General features: G+C 46.2%; 1 protein-coding gene across 2 annotated transcripts in view; it reads left to right on the forward strand.

Annotated features, from left to right (window-relative positions):
* Positions 1-1,978: 1,978 nt before the first annotated feature.
* Positions 1,979-20,404, forward strand: part of APOOL (apolipoprotein O like) — a 62,020-nt gene continuing 43,594 nt past the window's right edge. Inside the window, exon 1 of one of the 2 annotated variants that reach the window (XM_033946477.1) lies at positions 1,979-2,138. In XM_033946477.1, coding sequence (XP_033802368.1) covers positions 2,013-2,138 — 126 coding nt within the window. In that variant the 5' untranslated portion in view covers positions 1,979-2,012. Of the gene's footprint in view, positions 2,139-2,165; positions 2,234-20,404 lie in introns of those variants that run through there. The other variant, XM_033946478.1, reaches the window with a different exon arrangement.

Consider the following 20,404-nt stretch of genomic DNA (forward strand, 5'->3'; position numbering starts at 1 on the left):
GTTGTGTTTTTTTTTTTTATTTTATTGTTGGTAGATCATTTTGACTTGGTCATTTTAAAAGTAGCTCGCAAGCCCAAAAAGTGTGGGCACCCCTGCTCTAAATCATTGATTTTGGTAGCCTGTTCACCAATCAGATTTTCCAAAGTTGATAGCTGAGGGCTGGAAGCAGTAATGGTATCCTCCAGATCAGAGACACATTTTTCAAGGTCTCCTGTATGGCTGGTGGTCTCCACTAAAAGTATTTCCACTCTAGCTATCTATTCAGACAATTTTTTCAAGTCTAGAAGACAAGGCCCAGTTCACCGCTAAGGTCAGCTGTTCTCTGAAAAGGTCAAAACATCGGTTTCATGCAAGTTTGCTATTTTGTCATCGCCACTGCATCCTTCTTCTGTCTTATTGGCAACGTCGAATCTTGTTTTTCACAGGTATTGGTCATATACCGTAAGGAGATGAGTTATATTAAAATAAGATGTTGGTGTAGAAGAAATCCAAGGTTCTATAATGAAACATGAAGAATAATAAACAGAAGCTAATTTTCCCCACACCATTATTAGAGAGAAGAGCCTAAAACAATGCCAAATATGAATTTCTGGCCAGTTTCACTGTTGAGGCCAAAAGCAAAACTCTATTGACCTCTAGACAGAAACAGAGATTCTAACTCTCACAAAGTTTTGGGGTACATGCTCAAAACCAAGAATGATTAAAAAAAATCTGCTTCATAGAACTAGATAACTAGGCATGTCAGTATTCTGTTCAATCTTGTATGGAATCCAGATTTCATTCCCATATAGAATTTGTGAAATAATGTTATCAGTTACTAATGGTAGTTTACTGGGTGGCTGAAACTAGCTGGCAGAACTCAAACCCTATATGCATAGAAGCCCCTTGGGACTTATAGTGCCTTCGATAGCCTATTTAAGGGAATAATTATGAGGTATGGAAATATTACTGTGCTTTGCTTCTTCTCCTCTCCCCCCAAAAAATAAACTTTGCTTGCCACCCTGTTTAGAGATGCTGCTGGTCTGGTGTAATATTTAATGTAGTTCTACATCTAAACTAAGTCAAGGGACATGATTGATGGAAGAGTTAAGTTAAAAGAAGAGTTGTGACAGGAGATGACAGGAAGAATAGGGGACACGAGTATTAGTAGTTCTCATCAGTCTCTGTTGCAGAAGCATCTCCAGCCAGAACAGTGCTCTGTGAACCACATGCCTCATGGTGCTCCCACTTTGCCCGCTATCATTGCCAAGCAAAGGAAGTGATGGATGGCATACGATTGACGCTAAACCAGTTTGAACTTGGTTTAGCATTAAAGTAATTTACCCACTGATGTACACACACACCCCTTCCTTGCACCTGTGCAGCCACATTGCTCACATATAGCTCGCTCCTGTCCTGTTGTCACCAATGCTATTATGATATTTTGAGGAATGACCCTGGATTGAACTAAGGCAAGGGGTGGAACTATAAAGTAAGAGTAGGTAAGGGTGAGGTGGAACACTACTATGAGCATTTGCAAAACCTCCCTCTTCAAAATTGTTGGCACCTCTGGATCTGACTTTTATGATTACTAAAAGAGTTCATCTCATACTAAACAATACGCTGCTCAAATATGTCTTTTAAAACACTCAAGTACAAAATTTCACATAAATGTATAGTTGAACTTTTGATAGTGTTAAATAGACTTTAAAATACGGTGGTGCTTTTTGAAATACAGTATACTTCCCATATTATTTTAATGTACCATTACAAATTAAGAATTGGGACGGAACCCCCCCCCCCCCCACTCCCCCAAACAGCCATACGACATTGTTTAACTGTAAAAGCTTATGCAGATCTATGTAAAATTCGGGGGGGGGGGGGGGCGTTTTCCAAATTATCATTTTTTTTTTTCTCTCGTTCTGCTGGACGCAGTCAGTTCAAGATTCCCAGCTATATTGGGCGACGTTAAAGCTGGACGACCTGTCTGGTTAAAACAAACGTCTTTTAACAGACAACTCCTTCGGACCCTGATGTGCTGGTCTACTGATGAAAGGAACCTGCCGTCTGCAAGCGTCGAACTGTTTGTCCCCTACGAAGCGCCGTACTGCGCATTCCATTGCGCTACCGGTTCAGGAGGCGGGGACATGGCGGCTAAGGTCGGTGACGGTTGGGCGTTTGAAAATGTTGTTTAGTGTCTGTTGACGCGGCCATGTGGGGTGGTTGGGCTTGTACTAGGGCGAAAGATGCTGAGGTACAGGAGGAAGCGTAATAAGGGGAAAAGGAAAGAACAGAAAGAAACCGCAGGGCCAGAGAGAGTGAAAAGAAAGATATAGTTACATGGTGGCAAGGAAAAAATGAAGAACAGCGTCAGTCAGGAAAGGACAACATTGTTTCTAAAACTCCGAGAATGAATAATTAAATGAGAACCTGTTTTAATCTTATACCGAAATGTTGTTTTGATTGCATTTTTAGGGGACAGAACAAAAAATGGTAATTTCTATAAAATCTAAACTGAAGGGTCCTTCCTCTTCTGTAGAGTTGGGAGCGTGCCCTCTCCATAGACGGCCGTTTCTTACATTTAATGGTTGATTAAACTTATCGATCCCTCAGAATGCTGCTTTTTCTCATGCATCCTGTAGCACAGAGTACGCATTTCTTAGGGAAAGATTTAAACTTTTTTTTTCAGGTAAACGGAAATAAAGACATGAGAAAAGCCTTATGAATTTATCTCCAGCCTATCAGCATTTGTACTGAAATTGTCTTATGTGGGGCAGTGAGGCATAATTTTTGGTATAGGGAATTGAATATATTCCTCTCGTTGTGGACATACTTTAGTGGAAGAAAGAACAACCAAAAAGCCAGGATCACATTCCCACCTCTTTTATAACCTCCCCTCCTGGAAAAAAAGGGATCTCCAGCTCCTTCCACAAAGCTTCTTTAACCACAGTCAAGATTCTGGCCCAGATGCTCTAAATCAGTGTTCTTCAATCTTTTTACACCTATGGACAGGTGGAAATAAAATAATGATTTTGTGGACCCGGTGGTTGAAAAGCACTGGGCTAAGTTGTGGGCCAGACCCCACTCAATCTCTGCCCCAGACCCCTTCCCCCAAAATAGTATTACTGTAATTGTAACACTATTTTTTCCATTCATTTTTCATATATACACAATATAATCTTATTAACAACACATAATGGTTAACCACAAAATTAAACTACATAAAGCACACTGTATGCTTCTCAACATTACAGAGAAAGGAAAATGGTAAAATCAGAGGACATAATTTGAGGTTGAGGGGTGGTAGATTCAGGGGCAATGTTAGGAAATTCTACTTTACGGAGAGGGTAGTGGATGCCTGGAATGCGCTCCCGAGAGAGGTACTGGAGAGTAAAACTGTGACTGAGTTCAAAGAAGCGTGGGATGAACACCGAAGATTTAGAATCAGAAAATAATATTAAATATTGAACTAGGCCAGTACTGGGCAGACTTGCACGGTCTGTGTCTGTGTATGGTCGTTTGGTGGAGGATGGGCTGGGGGGGCTTCAAAAGCTGGTAGGGTGTAGATGGGCTGGAGTAAGTCTTAACAGAGATTTCGACAGTTGGAACCCAAGCACAGTACTGGGTAAAGCTTTGGATTCTTGCCCAGAAATAGCTAAGAAGAAAAAAAAAAAAAATTTAAATTGAATCAGGTTGGGCAGACTGGATGGATCATTCGGGTCTTTATCTGCCTTCATCTACTATGTTACTATATTCATTCCTACCAGAACACATATTACCCCTATGCAAATACGGTATCACAAACTAAAATTACTAATATGTTCAAACGAAACCCTAAGATTCAAGACTATGCAGTACAACCCCAGAGAAAAAGAAACAAATGCATTTCTTCCTAAACTGCAAAATTTAGACAGCAGATGAAAATTCTTAAAATTGAAGTAAACTAAACCTTAAGTCTGTATACCGCATCCTCTCCATAAAGATAGAGCTCGGCACAGTTTACAAGTAATTCAATAAATGAGGGAAAGACATAATAAGAAATTAGAGGTTATATAGAGGATAGATAGCTTTACATTTTAAATCGATAGCTTTACATTTTGGAGAAAAGCCAGATTTTCAGATGCTTTCAGAATAATTAGAAGCCTAGATTCCCCAGCAGGGCAGGAAGGTTATTCCAAAGCTCAGTGAATTTGAAGAAAAAGGATTTCCCTAATTTATACATGACGCCTTTTAACGAGGGGAAAGATAGTTTAAGTTTCCGGGTGGATCTGGTAGTGTCAGGTCTCTAAGAATTCTAGGATAGTGGAATTAGGGGAGGAAAAATGCCCTGTAGGATCTTGAATGTTAGGCAGGTACATTTAAAGTGAATCCTAGAACTCACTGGAAGCCAGTGAAGTTTTGACAGAAGCGAGGAAACATGATCGAATTTGATTTTTGCGAAGATCAACCTAGCTGCAGTTTTCTGGATCCGCTGAAGTCTTTGAAAACTTTTCTTGGTTAGACTTAGATAGATGGAGTTACAATAGTCCAGTCTGGAAATTGCTAATTACTAAACTGAAAATAAAATCATTCCCCCTACCTTTGTTGTCTCCCTGCCTCTATGCTGTGCCTCAATTAGATACCTCCCTCTGCACGCATCTGCTCTCTGACCTTGTCAACGTGCTATCGCTTCATCACGGCAGTTGGGTGAGACTGGGTGTCCTGCCCTCTTTTGTTTACAAACAACGCCTTGAGAAAGCTGTCTCTCTTGTCTTCCTCCCCCTCTGCAATAAACATACCAGCGCTCCCACCTGGTCGTTTTATGCTGCCCGCGGACGGCTCCCTCTTCCTCTCTGCTGCAGTTTGCACAAAGCCACATGCAGAGGCTCCTCACACGTCCCGCGCCTCATCTGGAAATCTTCTCTCTGATGTTGCAACGTCAGCGAGAAGGCTTCCGGTTCAGATACAGGACGCGCGTAGGAGCTGCCACCTGCGGCTTTGTGCACTGATCTCCTCGGGCCTGTACGGACCAGCAGGAAATTTCTGTGGACCAACACCAGTCTCAGACAGGCGGTTGAAGAAAACTGCTCTAAACCAATCTCTTTCAAGCTTTCTGGCCAGCGGCACACTAAATCCAATGCCCCGACCGGAAGGCACCCGGAAGTGCACGGACATCAACTCAATGATGTCATGTGCATGTGCGGAGGCCCATCTGGCCACGACCTGCTTTGGTGGAGGGATCCGGGAGGTGTGGGGAGAGGAGTCATCTGCAAGAAGCTTTTCCTGTAGGCAGTCAGTCGGTGTGGATAACTGTTCTCACCAATGTGTTGCGGCACACTTGAAATCTCAGAAGGCACACAGTTTGCAATACACTGCTCTAAACTCACAGTGCCTGTAGCCATCAACACTAAACCAGTTTAGCATTGAAGTAATTTACCCACTGATGTACATAATGGCTCACCACAGGCTTTTACATGGGTTTGTTGCAGCCTCTGATTCTGCTATGCAAATGTAGTATAACGAGGTCATTAGTATTGAAACAAGGTTATTAATATTAAAATGAACACTCTGACCAATGCTCTAACATCACTTGGTGATGCACAAAATGTAGCACTGACTTCTAACGACCTGAAATTACCAACAGGTCTGAAGGTGTTAAGTGTGTTACTGACAGGTCTACCATGAAATTAAAATAATGTTTCTTGTACAATCCCACTCTATTCCTGGATAAGTGGATTATGCACCCCATGTCACAAGACTGCTTGTAGGAAGTCTCATTTACATAATTTTTTTAGTCCCTCCTCTCTTACCTCAGGACTGCCCTCAGGTTTCCAGTTGCTTTCCTACAAGTGAGACAGGAGCTAGTCTTTTCTGTTCGTGTTTAATTTTTTCTTATACTTGGCATTTTTATGCATTTCAGGTCTTCGTGCTGCAGAGGTTCCTAGCAGGGACAACTGTGGCTCGGGAGATCGCAAACTTTGTGAATAAAGTCTGTTTCCAGGGGGTTGACTGCCTTGCAGTGCACCTTCTAAACCTGCACCTTCGGAACAGAGCTCAAAGACCATTCCCTTGGGAGCTAGCTCACCTCAAGTTCATCCGCTAGTGAGTTTGAGCGCAGGCTGCAAGGCGCATGGCTCCATGGAGGTGTGCCCGGGATCAGAGCTGACTGCATTTCTCCACCAGGTTGCATGCACGGTGTGTTCCTGGGGGTAACGGAGGGCCCTGGCCATCAGTCGGGTCAGAGGGGCAGTCAGAAGACCAGTAGTCCAATTTGCAAGGCTTGATGAAGCAGAGGATCTCCCTATAAGTTGTTTCAGCTTCCCTTACTGCAGCTCTTGGCACAGCATGGCACAGTGACTACAGGACTGACAGCCTAAACTAAACTAAAACTTAGTTTTATAGACCGGGTCGTCGATCAGAAGGAGCTCAACTTGGTTAACAATAATGTAAACATAATACTTAATCATAAGAATGTAGCTGAAATTACTTAATTTTCAAAACGTTTGGAAAACAAAAAAATTTTCAAAACTTTCTGGAATATGACAAAGGGGCCTAAACTTCTCAGTGTAAGCAGTAACTCATTCCAGAACTCAGTTTGAAGTTGAAAGAATAACGGAATCTCTTGATAGATCTGTTTTTACCCCTAAGGGAAGGAAATATAAGTTTTAATTTTTTGGTGTTTCTAGCCTGTCACAGCGATTTGGAGGGGGAGGGAGGGAGTATTTAAAAGTGAGTTTTAAAAGGCAGTTTGGGATTAGCCCTAGACCTCCCCCCCTAAAATCACTGCATTTTGGAGTTTCCTGTGCTTTTCCTGGGTTGTTTTGCTTTGAAAATTTGCACCCATGGTGGTCATCTTGGAATTTCCCAATTTTAATTTTAAAGTTATTTTTTGCCTCTACAAGCTTCATTTTTGCATGACCGCATGAGGACAGGCCTCAGACCGCGTGCAGAGGACAGCGCCGGAAAGCAGGGCAGAGCAGGAGAGGCTTGGAGAAGCTGGAGAGGGGAGACAGGAGAGCCGCCGAGGAAGCAGGAGAAGGCGGGCAGGCAGGCTAACAGCTGGGGTAGCGGCGAGAGGGAGCTCCGCCCACCCCTACCGCATCAGAGGCAGCGTCAGCGCCTGGGCTCCTCCTTAATAGGAGATGAGCCAATGGCGCGCAGCCGTTCGGCGCACGGCAAAGGCGCCTTGAGAAGGAGCCCAGGCAGCCCAGCAGTAATATCTAATATCTAACTTCTGTATAATACTTCTTCTCTACTCATTTCTCTCTTCTCTCTCTACTCTTTCAGCTAACTGCGCGCCGGGCAACACTCATACACACCGTGGGACAAAGGAACCAGAAAAAAGAAATGGAGGCTGTAGGAACCCAGCAGAGCTACCCAGTATACTTCACCGGGTGTCATATGTATGACTACCTCCCCTCCGGGAGGCAGGCGTACATATGCGGTCGATGCCAGGAACTGGATAGCCTAAAGAAGGAGGTCAGGAGACTGCAGGTTAGAGTCCAGGAGCTGGAGGGACTGCACCATAGAGGAGCAGTGCTTGGAAACTGAAGACACCACCAGGGAGAGCCACATCATGGAACAAGTTAGAGAGCTCGAGAAGTTCATCGAGGAGGCCTGCAGGATGGTGGAGGCACAGGACCACCAACACACCAGGAGAGAACCAACAGTTGGACAACAGAATCCACCAGACGCCATGGAAGTAGGACCTTGCGGAGGACTTGGACAGGCAGATGAGGTGGAGACCCAACAGAGCCCGGAGGAAGGACTAGCGGACTGCGCAAATGACACAGACCTGAGACCAGAGGTGGAGACCCAACAGAACCCAGAGGAAGGACTAGTGGACTGCGCAAACGACACAGATCTGAGACCAGAGAGACAGTTGAGGAAAGGGAGATCAGCTATCGTAGTTGGAGACTCAATCCTGAGAGGAGTGGACAGTCACATAGCCGGAGGGAGAGAGGACCGACTAGTGACATTTCTCCCGGGGGCAAGAACGAAGGACGTCATCGACAGAATTGGGAGGATCCTGGAGGGAGCCGAGGCGGAGGAGACAACAGTAGTAATCCACATTGGAACCAACAACGTCAGCAGCAGGAACTTCAACAGGACTACACTAACTGACCAGTTCAGGATCCTGGGGAGGAAACTGAAACTGAGGACAAGGATGATAGTCTTCTCAGAGATCCTGCCAGTACTGAGAGCGGACACAAGGAGGCAGAGCGAACTACAAGCAATAAACGGTTGGCTGAGGAGATGGTGCGAAGAGGAGGGTTTCCACTTTGTTAGGAACTGGACAACTTTCTTGGGGAAGAACAAGCTCTACAGGAGAGACGGACTGCACCTGAGCACGGCTGGGACGAGGATGCTGGCATGCAACGTCCAGAGCATCATAGACTTGGCTTTAAACTGAGGAGAAGGGGAAAGCTGATAGTCGATCTGATCTCGACACATCAGACAACAGTATCAAATAAGGATACTGAGCAGGGACATTGTAAAAGAGGGCTCGGGACTGAGTGGGAATTTTTGGAAAAAGGACATAAGGATGCATTGCAGGGGCCCAGGGCACAAATGGAACTAGCATGCGGGATCAACAAAGAACAACAGGAGCCAGAGGGGCAAAGACATTGTGAAAGAGGGCTTGGGACTGAGTGGAAAATTTTGGAAAAAGGACCTAAAGACACAATGCAGGGGCCCAGGGCACAAATGAAACTAGCAAGCAGGATCAACGGAGAACATCGGGAGCCAGAGCGGCAACCAAAAACGGGGAAACAGGCTGAGGACGACACAGACACACCGCAGGAGGAGGATGACCAAGACGAGGCTCGGGGACTGGCAACCCATGAGGGGGTCTGCAGGAGTGCCAAACCACGAGGAAAACCAACAGGGAGGGCAAACAACCTTACATTACCTATACACTAATGCTAGGAGACTAAGGGCCAAAATGGGAGAGCTGGAAGTCATAGCCAGCAAGAAGGACCTAGACATAATTGCAATCACAGAAACGTGGTGGACTGATAACAATAAATGGGATGTGGCCATACCAGGGTATAAACTATACAGGAGAGACAGGACACATAAAAAAGATAGAGGAATAGCGCTATACATAAAAGACTCCATACCCTCAACCAGGATGGAAACAACAGTAAGGGCGGATGGCTTGGAATCACTATGGGTTAAGCTACCGGGAGGAACTGGAGTAGACATAAAATTGGGTCTGTACTACCGCCCACCTGGACAACCGGAAGAAATCGACCAGGACCTGGAGGCTGAACTGAGGCAGGTATGCAAAAGCGGAAGTGTGGTGGTGATGGGGGACTTCAACTACCCTGGGATAGACTGGAATATTGGGCACTCAAACTGCACGAGGGAGACCAAATTCCTGGAGGTCACGAGGGACTGTTTCATGGAACAGCTGGTCACGGAACCAACACAGGGAGATGCCACTCTTGACCTAATCTTCAACGGACTAGGGGGACCCACAAAGGAGGTGGCGGTATTAGCCCCACTAGGAAACAGCGATCACAACACGATCCAGTGCAGGCTAGAAACTGGATCATCAAAGGTGAAAAGAACCACAATGACGGCACTCAACTTCAAAAAAGGGAATTATGATGCCATGAGGAAAATGGTGGGAAAGAAACTCAACGGCAACACAAGGAAGATGGAGTCCGTAGAAAAAGCCTGGAACCTACTCAAGGACACTGTGCACGAAGCACGGAACCTGTGCGTCCCCAAGTTCAGGAAAGGGTGCAAAAAAAATAGAACTAAAAACCCATTGTGGATAACAAATGCAGTGAAGAAGGCGATAAGCGACAAGAAAGCATCGTTCAAAAAATGGAAAAAAGACCAAACAAAGGACAACCAAAAGGAGCACAAAGAACACCAAAGAGAGTGTCACCAAGTGGTTAGAAAAGCAAAAGAGAATACGAAGAGAGACTGGCGGGAGAAGCAACAAACTTCAAATCATTCTTCAGGTATATTAAGGGGAAGCAACCGGCAAGGAAGGAAGTGGGACCCTTGGATGATGGAGACAGAAAGGGAGTGGTAAAAGATGAAAAAGAGATAGCGGACAAGTTAAATGAGTTCTTCACATCAGTCTTCACGAGGGAAGACACAACCAACATTCCGGAACCCGAGGAGATCGTAAATGGAGACCAAGATGTTAAGCTGGTCAAATTAGAAGTAAGCCAAGAGGATGTCCTCAGGCAAATAGACAGGCTAAAGAGCAACAAATCGCCGGGTCCGGACGGCATTCACCCAAGGGTACTCAAGGAACTAAGGAACGAAATAGCAGAGCCACTTCGACAAATATGCAACCTATCCTTAAAAACTGGAGAGATCCCTGAAGACTGGAAAATAGCAAATGTCATGCCCATCTTCAAGAAGGGTTCAAGGGGTGACCCAGGAAACTACAGGCCGGTGAGCTTGACCTCGGTCCCGGGAAAGATGATGGAAGCGCTGGTTAAGGACAGCATCTGTGAACACATTGAAAACAATGGGCAGCAAGAGTCGAGTCAGCATGACTTCTGCAAGGGTAAGTCATGCCTTACAAACTTATTGTACTTCTTTGAGGGGGTAAACAGCCAGGTGGATAAAGGGGAATCTATAGACATCATTTACCTTGACTTCCAAAAAGCCTTCGACAAGGTACCACACGAAAGACTGCTTAAGAAGATATGGAACCACGGGGTGCAAGGGGAGGTCCACCGATGGATTAAAAACTGGCTGGAGGACAGGAAGCAGAGGGTTGGAATAAAGGGACATTACTCAGATTGGAAATGGGTCACGAGCGGAGTTCCGCAGGGGTCAGTGCTGGGACCGCTCCTGTTCATTATCTACATAAATGACCTGGAGGTGGGAACAAAATGTGAGATCATTAAATTTGCGGATGACACCAAACTATACAGCAGGGTTAAAACCATGGAAGACTGTGAAGATCTCCAAAAGGATCTAACGACACTGGAGAGTGGGCCAAAAAGTGGCAAATGAGCTTCAACATAGGGAAATGCAAGGTCATGCATGTGGGGAAAAAGAACCCGATGTTCAGCTACAAAATGGGGGGAGCACTACTAGGGGTGAGCAACCTGGAAAGAGACCTGGGAGTGATGGTAGACACAACACTGAAGGCGTCGGCGCAGTGCGCCACAGCCTCAAGGAAAGCAAACAAAATGTTGGGTATCATTAAAAAGGGTATCACGACCAGGACGAAGGAAGTCATCCTGCCACTGTATCGTGCAATGGTGCGGCCACATCTGGAATACTGTGTCCAGTACTGGTCGCCGTACCTCAAGAAGGACATGGCAGTACTTGAGGGAGTCCAGAGAAGAGCAACTGAGCTGATAAAGGGTATGGAAAATCTCATATACTGACAGATTGAAACAGTTAGGACTGTTCTCCCTGGAGAAGCGGAGACTTAGGGGAGCATGATAGAAACATTCAAGATCCTGAAAGGCATAGAGAAAGTAGACAGGGACAGATTTTTCAAATTAAAGGGAACCACAAGTACAAGGGAGCACTCGGAGAAATTGAAAGGGGACAGGTTTAGAACAAACGCTAGGAAGTTCTTTTTCACCCAGAGGGTGGTGGATACATGGAATGTGCTTCTAGAGGCTGTAGTAGACAGGAGCACATTACAGGGCTTCAAAGAAGGTTTGGATAGGTTCCTAGAGGACAAAGGGATTGATGGGTATAGATAGGTGTAGAGGTAGGTTATAGGGATAGGAGTAGAGGTAAGTTATAGGAATAGGAGTAGAGATAGGTTATAGAGCTAGTCAGGGACCATTGCTCAGGTAATGGGCCTGATAGGCCGCCGCGGGAGCGGACCGCTGGGCGAGATGGACCTCTGGTCTGCCTCAGCAGAGGCAACTTCTTATGTTCTTAACTACTCAGATGGACTCCTCAGGGCAGGATACTTCAGATTCATATCCTATTTGTGATGGATGGCTGGTGAGAGAGCAGTCATGTTTCATGTGTTCTATGGCGCGGGAGAGGTGCAAGATTTTATTAGCCCAGGTTCCCTAAACCTCTGCAAGGGATCCTGTTGCTCACTTCATCCTGGGCCAGTCTAAAAAGTTGAAATTGACCCCCAGAGACAACGTGCTTGCGGCCCTGGTGAAATGCAGCCGCGATTCAGCATCTAAGGTGAAAAAAATCCTCCAAAAGTTCCAAAAAGAGATCCCAGGAGGCAGTTGCTATGCCAGACAAGGGGTTTCCCCCGGAATTTATCAACATACTCTACCAGGCTTATTTGGTCAAGAAAAAGGTGCCCTCTGTGCCTCCCTTGGCATCCTTGCTGGCTACAGGAGTTCCCAGGACACGGGTCCTAAGTCCAATTTCCACGAGTTGTCCAGAGATGATTTTTCAGCTGATGACACAGATGACCTGACGTTGCCATTGCTTACGCAGGCTGGCATTACCACTGCAGAGGATATCGAGGCGCTCACAGATCCGGATCTAGGAGAGGTTCCAGTCCTGGGTGAGGACCCCACTGAGTGGAGATTCTTCAAGCCCTCAGCTTTGGTCGATCTAATTTCTAAATCCCTCCGAGATTGAAATTGGAGGTTGGGCAATCAGCAGTAGCAGAATGCTTTTTTATGAATAGTACAAAGCTGCAGTCTTCATCCTTTACTTACATCCAGATTTAGTAAAGATGCTCATGGATTATTGGGAGGCACCGGAGGGTTTTCTGAGAGTTGCTGGAGCCATGTCCAAGCTCTACTTGACTATGGACGCTTTCAATCAGAGTTTTGCGTCCCCAAAAGTAGATTTCTTGGTGGCACAGGACACTTCTCTCTGTAATGATGTAAGGGTTGTGCTGTAGGACACACAGAACTGTAAGGTTGATTTTGTCCTCAAACGGCTCTGCAGCCTCCGTGGTGAAAGCAGCCATGGCCACTGCTTCTGTTGCCAGGGCTTTTCATTCTAAACTACGCCATGATCCTGACACTACAGTGCTCCATGATCTCCCCTTTTTAATTTCAGGCATGGATTATGTGGCAGACACCTTGTATGATCTCTTCAGAATGGTGAGGAAGCTCTCAGCGTACTCTTTCGGCATGTAGAATGCTGTGGATCCAGCAGTGGTCTGGTGACTCAACCTCTAAGCCGACCTTCAGTAAATTACCTTTCAGAGGCAATTACTGTTTGATTAAGGTCTAGATGATCTCATGGTTAGTGTGCAGGACTATAAACCCAAGTCCTTGCCTGACAGCAGGCCCCAGTCTTCTCAAAGTCTGAGGCTTTCTAGCTTTCGTCCCTCCAGATGTTCCCATCAGTACTATGGGGGCTCTTCAGAGCAGCATTCCTATCAGTCAGTCCGTCGTCCACAGTCGATGGGGAGCTGTACAGTGTCTACTCCTAAGAAATAGTTTTGATGCCAAGCCTCCGGCTGTTCTCGGCCTTCCTGACAAAATGATTGGCCATCACCTCCGACTACTGGGTCTTGGATATTCTTCAGGATGACTACAAACTCGAGTTCTATCGGAGCTCTTTCTGGATTTGGAGGGGAGGAGGAGGCCACATAAGGTGGTGTGGGTGGAGGCCACAGTCCAGAGGTTGCTGAACATTGTGGCTATAGAACCCATTCCTGAGTGCAACTTGGGCCCTAGCAGATACCGTATTTTTTGCTCCATAAGATGCACTTTTTTTCCCCAAAAAAGGTGGAAAAAAGGGTGCGTCCTTTGTAGTGAATACCCAAACCAACCAACCCCCCCCCCCCCGTTACATTAGTTAGATCAGGGTTTCTCGCCTGCCACCACTGCTGCTGCTACTCGTCGCCCGCTGCCGCAAGTAGAGAAAAAGGGAAAGGCCAAGCGGGTGCAGCAATTGCATGCTGCCGGCCTAGAAGCCTTAACCCCGATGTCAATTCTGTCAGAATTAACGTCGGGGGTAAGGTTTCTGGGCCAGCAGCGTGCAATCACTTGCACCCGCCTAGCCCTTCCCAACAATTTGTTCCGTGCCGGCTCCCTGCTTGTCCCTCGCTTTCAGGCCGCAGCGAGGCCAGGGCTTGTGGTGCTGATGAGTTTGACCCACTGTTGAGCCAGCCTGGCGCCCTCACCCTTTGGTGACGTGTTTTCACAGCGGCAGCAGCGAGAGGTAATTAAATCCAGCGAGCAGGTGGGCAGGCTTCGGAGGAGAGGTAAAGAGGACAAAGGCTGGAAGGCAGTGAGGGGAACAGGAGGGAGGGAATGAAGGAGGAAGGGACAATTGTTGGGCCTGAGGAAGGAAAGAAAGAGAGAGAAAGAAATCAAACAAAGTGGGGGGGGGGGGGGGGCAAAGGCTGGAAGGTATTGAAGGGGACATAGGAGGGAGGGAGGAAGGGACAATTGTTTGGCTTGAGGAAGGAAAGAAAGAGAAATCACCAAACAACAAAGGTAGCAAAAATGATTTTATTTTCAATTTAGTGATCAAAATGTGTCAGTTTTGAAAATTTATATCTGTTGTCTATTTTGCACTATATTTGTCTATTTTTCTGTAGTTGTTACTGAGGTGACATTGCATATTTTAAAAAGTCACCTGCCTTGACATCTGTGCCCTGTCCCTGCCTGCCCTGTGCCCTGTCCCGGCCTACCACTGGACCACCAGAGGAGGGGACAGGGTACAGAGCCTGGCAGGGAGGGGGGACAGGGTGAAAAGCCTGGCAAGGAGTATGGGATTGGGTGCAGAGCCTGCCAGGCTGGCAGAATGTTTTTGTTCTTGTTTTCCTCTAAATCTAGGGTACATCTTATGGAGCGAAAAATACGGTAAGTCATCATCCAAAGAAAGCCTCTGAAGACTGGAGACCCATCCTGGACCTCAAAGCAGTCAATACGGCCCTCAAAGTTCTCCATTTCAGGATGGAAACAGTGTGCTCAGTGATCAACTCTGCGGCTCCGAGGGAATTCGTAGGCCTCTGTCAGGTCCAGGGAAGTTATCTTCATATCCCTATCTTTCCAGAACATAGAAGATATCTGAGGTTCCATGTTCTGCGATGGCATTTCAAGTTTGCTGTCTTGACCTTCAGGTTGACAACGGCGCCCAGGCCCTTCACCAAGGTGATGGTGGTAGTGGCAGCCCACCTGCAAAAACTCAGAATTCAGGTCCATCCTTTCCTGGATGACTGGCTTTTCAGAACTCAGTCGGAGTCCGAGGGGCGTCAGGCAGTTCACCAGGTGTTTCTGCCCATTTTGCACCAGTAGAAGCTTCGTCATCTGATACAGGCCTTTCTGGAGACTCCGGTCCTGACACCCTGGCAGTACCTTCAGGTCCTGGGTTCCATAGCTGCGACCATCTGTGTCTGCTGCAGGACGCACTTATTTCCTGTTGGCTTCCACAGCGGGATCTGTTGCATGCCCGGTTTCCTTGGATGACGGAAACTCAGAACAGCCTAGCCTGGTGGTTGAGTCCTCCATCTCTGACCCAGGGTCGTCATCTCCAGATCTCCGAATGGGTGATCCTGACGACAGCTCTTTGCTCAGACAGCCTGGTTCAAGGCCGGTGGTCCCCATCCGAAAGAAAGTGGTCAATCACCTGGAGCTTTGTGCAATTTGGCTGGCTCTCCTACACTTCGAGTGTCTTCTCTGGAATCAGCCGATGTGTGTCTTCTCGGATAAAGCCACGGCAGTGGCTTATGTTAATTGCAAGGGAGGCACCAGGAGTACATCTCTGCACAAGGAAGCCCAGCTTCTCTTTTGGAGAATGGAAAATCACCTCGTGGCGATTTAAGTAGTGCACGTAGCAGGAGTGGACAACATCCAGGTGGATTATCTCAGCTGTCAGACTCTGGATCCTGGAGAATGGTCCCTGTCCCACAAGAGCGTTCAGCTGCATAGTGGAACAGTGGGATCATCTGACGTTCAACCTTATGGTGTCGGCAGTTAACAAGAAGGCGGATCGGTTCTTCAACCCTGGTATAACCCTGGTATAACTCTGACTGCTGGAGGGTTTTCTTTCTTTCTTTTGTGGCCTATGATAGGCCATCTGCTAAGATGGATTAAAGCGCACAGAGGTTGGGTGGTTCTCATGATACCCGACTAGCCAAGACAGCCATGCTATGCCGACCTGCAGCTGGATCAGGGGCTCAGGCTTCTATGCCATCCTCGTGTTCTTATGCAGGGCCCAATTCCACTCCAGGATCCAGACTACTTTGGTCTTACGGCCTGGCTATTGAGCGCGCAGCCATAATCCTTAGAGTAGTGTCTCTGAAACTTTCTCGAGCCGGGGCACACTAAAGGTAGTGGCCACAGCTTGAGGCACCCAGAAGTGCACGGATGTAATCGTGATGGTATCACGCATATGCGTGACATCACTTTGGCATCCCCACATGTGCAGAGGCCCTCCAGATGGGCCCTAAGATGCCAGTAGGGTGTGCCAGCAGGGAAGAGGGCCAGAGAAAAGGAGATACACTGGCGCCAGCAGATTGACTACAGCAGTGTTTCTCAACTACTTCAAGCTAAGTACCCCCTAAGTCTAACAAATATCAACTGAGTACCCCAACCACAGACCTCCCTAGGCCTACCCAAGCTCTGCCCCATATCCCATTCCCTTTACTAATTGTATCCATTCATTTTTCATATACACACAATATACACAGCAGATATAATGTCTCAAAACTGACACATTTCAATCAGTATATTGAAAATAAAATAATTTTATCTACCGGTGATCTTCTGCAGGCTGCTGTAATTAGCTTTAAAGGTGAGACTGGGAGACCAGGGGGAAGCAGGAGGATGCTAGAGATAAGGGGGAAACATGCAGGCCTTCGGCAAATTGGGCAGCGCTGGCACTGTACCGTATAGGAAAGTCAGCTGGCAGGCACCTCTCTTTCTCCTCAGTGTGCCAAGGCACACAGTTTGAGATACACTGCCTTAGAGGCTATTCTTCGGGCATGATAGCTACTCTCTTGTGCAGGAAAAATGAAGTCAACTGTAGCAGCCTATGCGAAGGCTTGGAGATATTATCAATTGTGCGTCCAGGTTCTTGAGGATCTGACTGTGCTGTTAGTACCTCTGATACTTGCATTCCTTCAAGATGACCGGAAAAGGGGCTGGCTGTCAGCTCTCTAAGGGTTCAGATCGCCAGTCTCTTGTTTGGGTCCTAAGCCTCTGAGAGGCTCTTTGGACACTGTCCAGTTTCTGAAGGGCGCTCTCAGACTTTGGTTCCTGCTGCGGTTTCCCTGTCTGACTTGGAGTCTCAATCTTGTTCTCCATTTGCTGGCTCATCTGCCCAATCCACCTTTGGAACAGGTGTCATTAATGGATCTCATCGTCAAAGACAGTTTTCCTGGTGGTCATTACTTCAGTCCGCAGGCCATTCAGTCCGCAGGCTTTATCCTGACGAGACCCTTTTCTTAGAATTACAAATTACAGTGTGTTTCTGCTCACTGTTCCCGCCTTTCTCTCTAAGGTGGTCTTTAGTTTCCATATCAATCAGGAGGTCCAACTTCCTACCTTTATTCCCTACGGACTGAGTATTACAGTTGCTGGATTTGTGCAAGCTTTTGTTGTAGTACTTGAGGTCACAAACGAGTTTTGGGTTTCTGACGACCTGCGTGTACTGGTAGGTTCTGACCTTAAGGGCAGGCTGGCTTCGAAAGCCACCATTTCAAGAGGGACCTGTATGGCTATTTTATCTGCCTACATCACTGCCAGGAATAAGTTGTCGTCCGTCCCCCCCCTCCTCTTTCTGTGAGGGCTCATTCGACTAGAGTCGTTGGCGATCTCTTTGGAGGAGATTTGCAGAGCTGCTATCTGGTTCTCCTTACATACTTTTACCACGTTTTACAGAATCGATGTAGTGGCCAAGCAGGATGATGCTTTTGGTTCCTCACATTTTTGTAGCAGGTTCATCAGTCCCAAACTGACACAGTGGGACTGCTCTGTTATGTCTCACTTGTCCAGGAATAGAGCAGGATTGTACAAGAATGAAAGATTAGGTTCTTACCTTTGTTAATCTTCCTTTTTGTAAATCTATGCTCTGTTCCTGGAACCTGCCCTGGGAGCTGCTGATTCGCCGATTGTCTGCCTGATAAGTGCTGGTAAGCTGGACTTATATTTTCTTGACCAGCCTTTTTAAGAGTACCATCCAAACAAGTTATGCATTATGCCTTGGGGGTCCCTAGCTGTGGTGCCTGCATCTGTTAGTGCAGGCTGTGTCTCCTTATAGCACATTTTATTTCAGGTTTGTACTGTTTTAATAACCTATTGCAATTATGATTGTTATGACCGCAGATTAGACTTATTTGTCAGGGAGTGTCCCTGTACCCCTCTCTTTTATCTATATTCTCTACAGGTGTCACTGTCTGCTTTTGCATGAACTGGAAACCTGAGAGCAATCCTGAGGTAAGAGGGGAGGCTTCCTACAAACAGTCTCGTGACATGGGATGCATAACCCACTTGTCCAGGAAAAGAGCGTGGATTTACAAGTAAATATAGAAAAGGTAAGAACCTAATCTTTCGTTATCATATGGGGAGGAGGGCCATATACGTGTTAAAGGTATGTTTTATGTGCGCTCCTATTGCCTCAGCCACCCACTGGACCCCCCTACCTCACTGTGAAGATCAGGAGGGATGCCCATTCCATTCTGCCTCTGCTATAAGGTATGGTGAGTCCAGGTAACTGACACATTTTTTTGAAGGGGGGAGGGGGGCTGGCACAACTTTTTTTTTTGTTTATGGGGACAGATATTATGCATGTGTAACACAATGCACATCTGTGCCCATTTAAAAAAAAGATGTTTTGCCCCAACATCTGAGTAGCAGGAATCTGCTTCAGGACTTCCCTTGCCAGCTCTGCACATGTGTTAATCTCTTTTCCAATGATTGATTGGATGGGATTATGGCGGACCTTCGCAAAACTCATTTGCATCCAAAATTTTTCAACATCGCTTGCCATTTTGAAATCGGAAATTTATCAGCACCACAGCGACTCACAGGATTTTAATTGCGATTTTAGAACATCCAACCCTCGGTGACCACCTGAAAAATCCTCCACCACTGCTTTTACAGCAGAGGCATTTTTCAGGGGGTCACATGCATAGTAGAATCCCAATTAACCAGTACTCAACCAGTACTCAATCCCAGTTAACCGACACTCAACTAACCAGCAAAAGAAAAAAAACCAAAAATCGTCCCCCCTCTAACTCCCAAAGCAGTGGCAGCTGGTCCTGACCCAACAAGCCCCCCTTCCCTCCAGCCTCCAAAGAAGTAGCAGCAGCAGCAGATCAGACCTGACAACCCCTCTCCCCAGCCCCCAAAGCAGTCGAGGCATTATAACATTCTTAGTCTTGTTAATCATCCCTTTTTAAATAATTCCTAGCATCTTGTTTGCTTTTTTGGCCACCACTGCACATTGGGCGTAAGGTTTCATTGTATTGTCTACAATGACACCCAGATCCTTTTCTTGGCGCTAACTCCTAAGGTGGACCCTAGCATCTGGTAACTATGATTTGAGTTATTCTTCCCAATGTGCATCACTTTGCATTTGTCTACAACAAATTTTATCTACCACTTGGACGCCCAGTTTTCCAATTTCCTAAGGTCTGCCTGCAATTTTTCCACAATCTACATGCGTTTTAAAAACTTTGAACTGTTCAATGTCATCTGCAATTTTAATCACCTCACTCATCGTTCCAGTTTTGAAATCATTTATAAATAAGTTAAATAGCATTAGTTCCAGTATAGATCTGCACAGCCTGGAAGGACGTCTGTGGCTATCTGGTATTTTTTACTGTGGTGTCTGGAGCTTTGTCCAGTTTGTTAGTGATTCAGTACTGGTCCGTGGCCATTGCAATGGTTTCCAATAGTTTGGTATTTCTAAGTTTCTGCTTTTGGCCGTAGCATATAAATTCCAGCGTGCACCATCCCTTATACTATTGATGCCATTTAAATAGTTGGTTTCTCTTCTTCCATCTTCTGGTTGAGAAGGGACACCATCCTATTTGGACTGGTCTAGCAGGAGTCAAGGAAATGAAATTAATACAAATAATTTTACCTATTTGCTTATAATATAAGTAAGGGCTCCTTTTACAAAGATGCGTTAGGGCCTTAACGTGCGGAATAGCGTGCACTAAATTGCCCCGCGCGCTAGCCGTTACTGCCTCCTTTTAAGCAGGCGGTAATTTTTTCGTATAGCACGCACTAATCTTGTGCGTGCGCTAAAAACGCTAGGGCACCTTAGTAAAAGGAGCCCTAAGTCTTGGCTACCAAAGGATTACAACAAAATTTGACATGGTCAAAAATAATTCAGTTAAATGTAGTACAGTAGTGGCTCTTGTTAAAAGTAAAGAAAATTATACCATAGTTTTCCTTTGAATAAAAAGTGGGATCGTATGTAGGTAAAGAAGGAGAACAACCAGGATGAGGGCTTTTTGTTCCCTTTTTTCTTGATTATTATTTTTTTTTTTTTTTGCATCAGTCCCTGACCACTAATTTTATGCTTCAGAAGGCAAAGGAAGAAGACTGGGACC

The sequence above is a fragment of the Geotrypetes seraphini genome, chromosome 5 (assembly GCF_902459505.1).
Source record: "Geotrypetes seraphini chromosome 5, aGeoSer1.1, whole genome shotgun sequence".
NCBI lineage: Eukaryota > Metazoa > Chordata > Amphibia > Gymnophiona > Dermophiidae > Geotrypetes > Geotrypetes seraphini.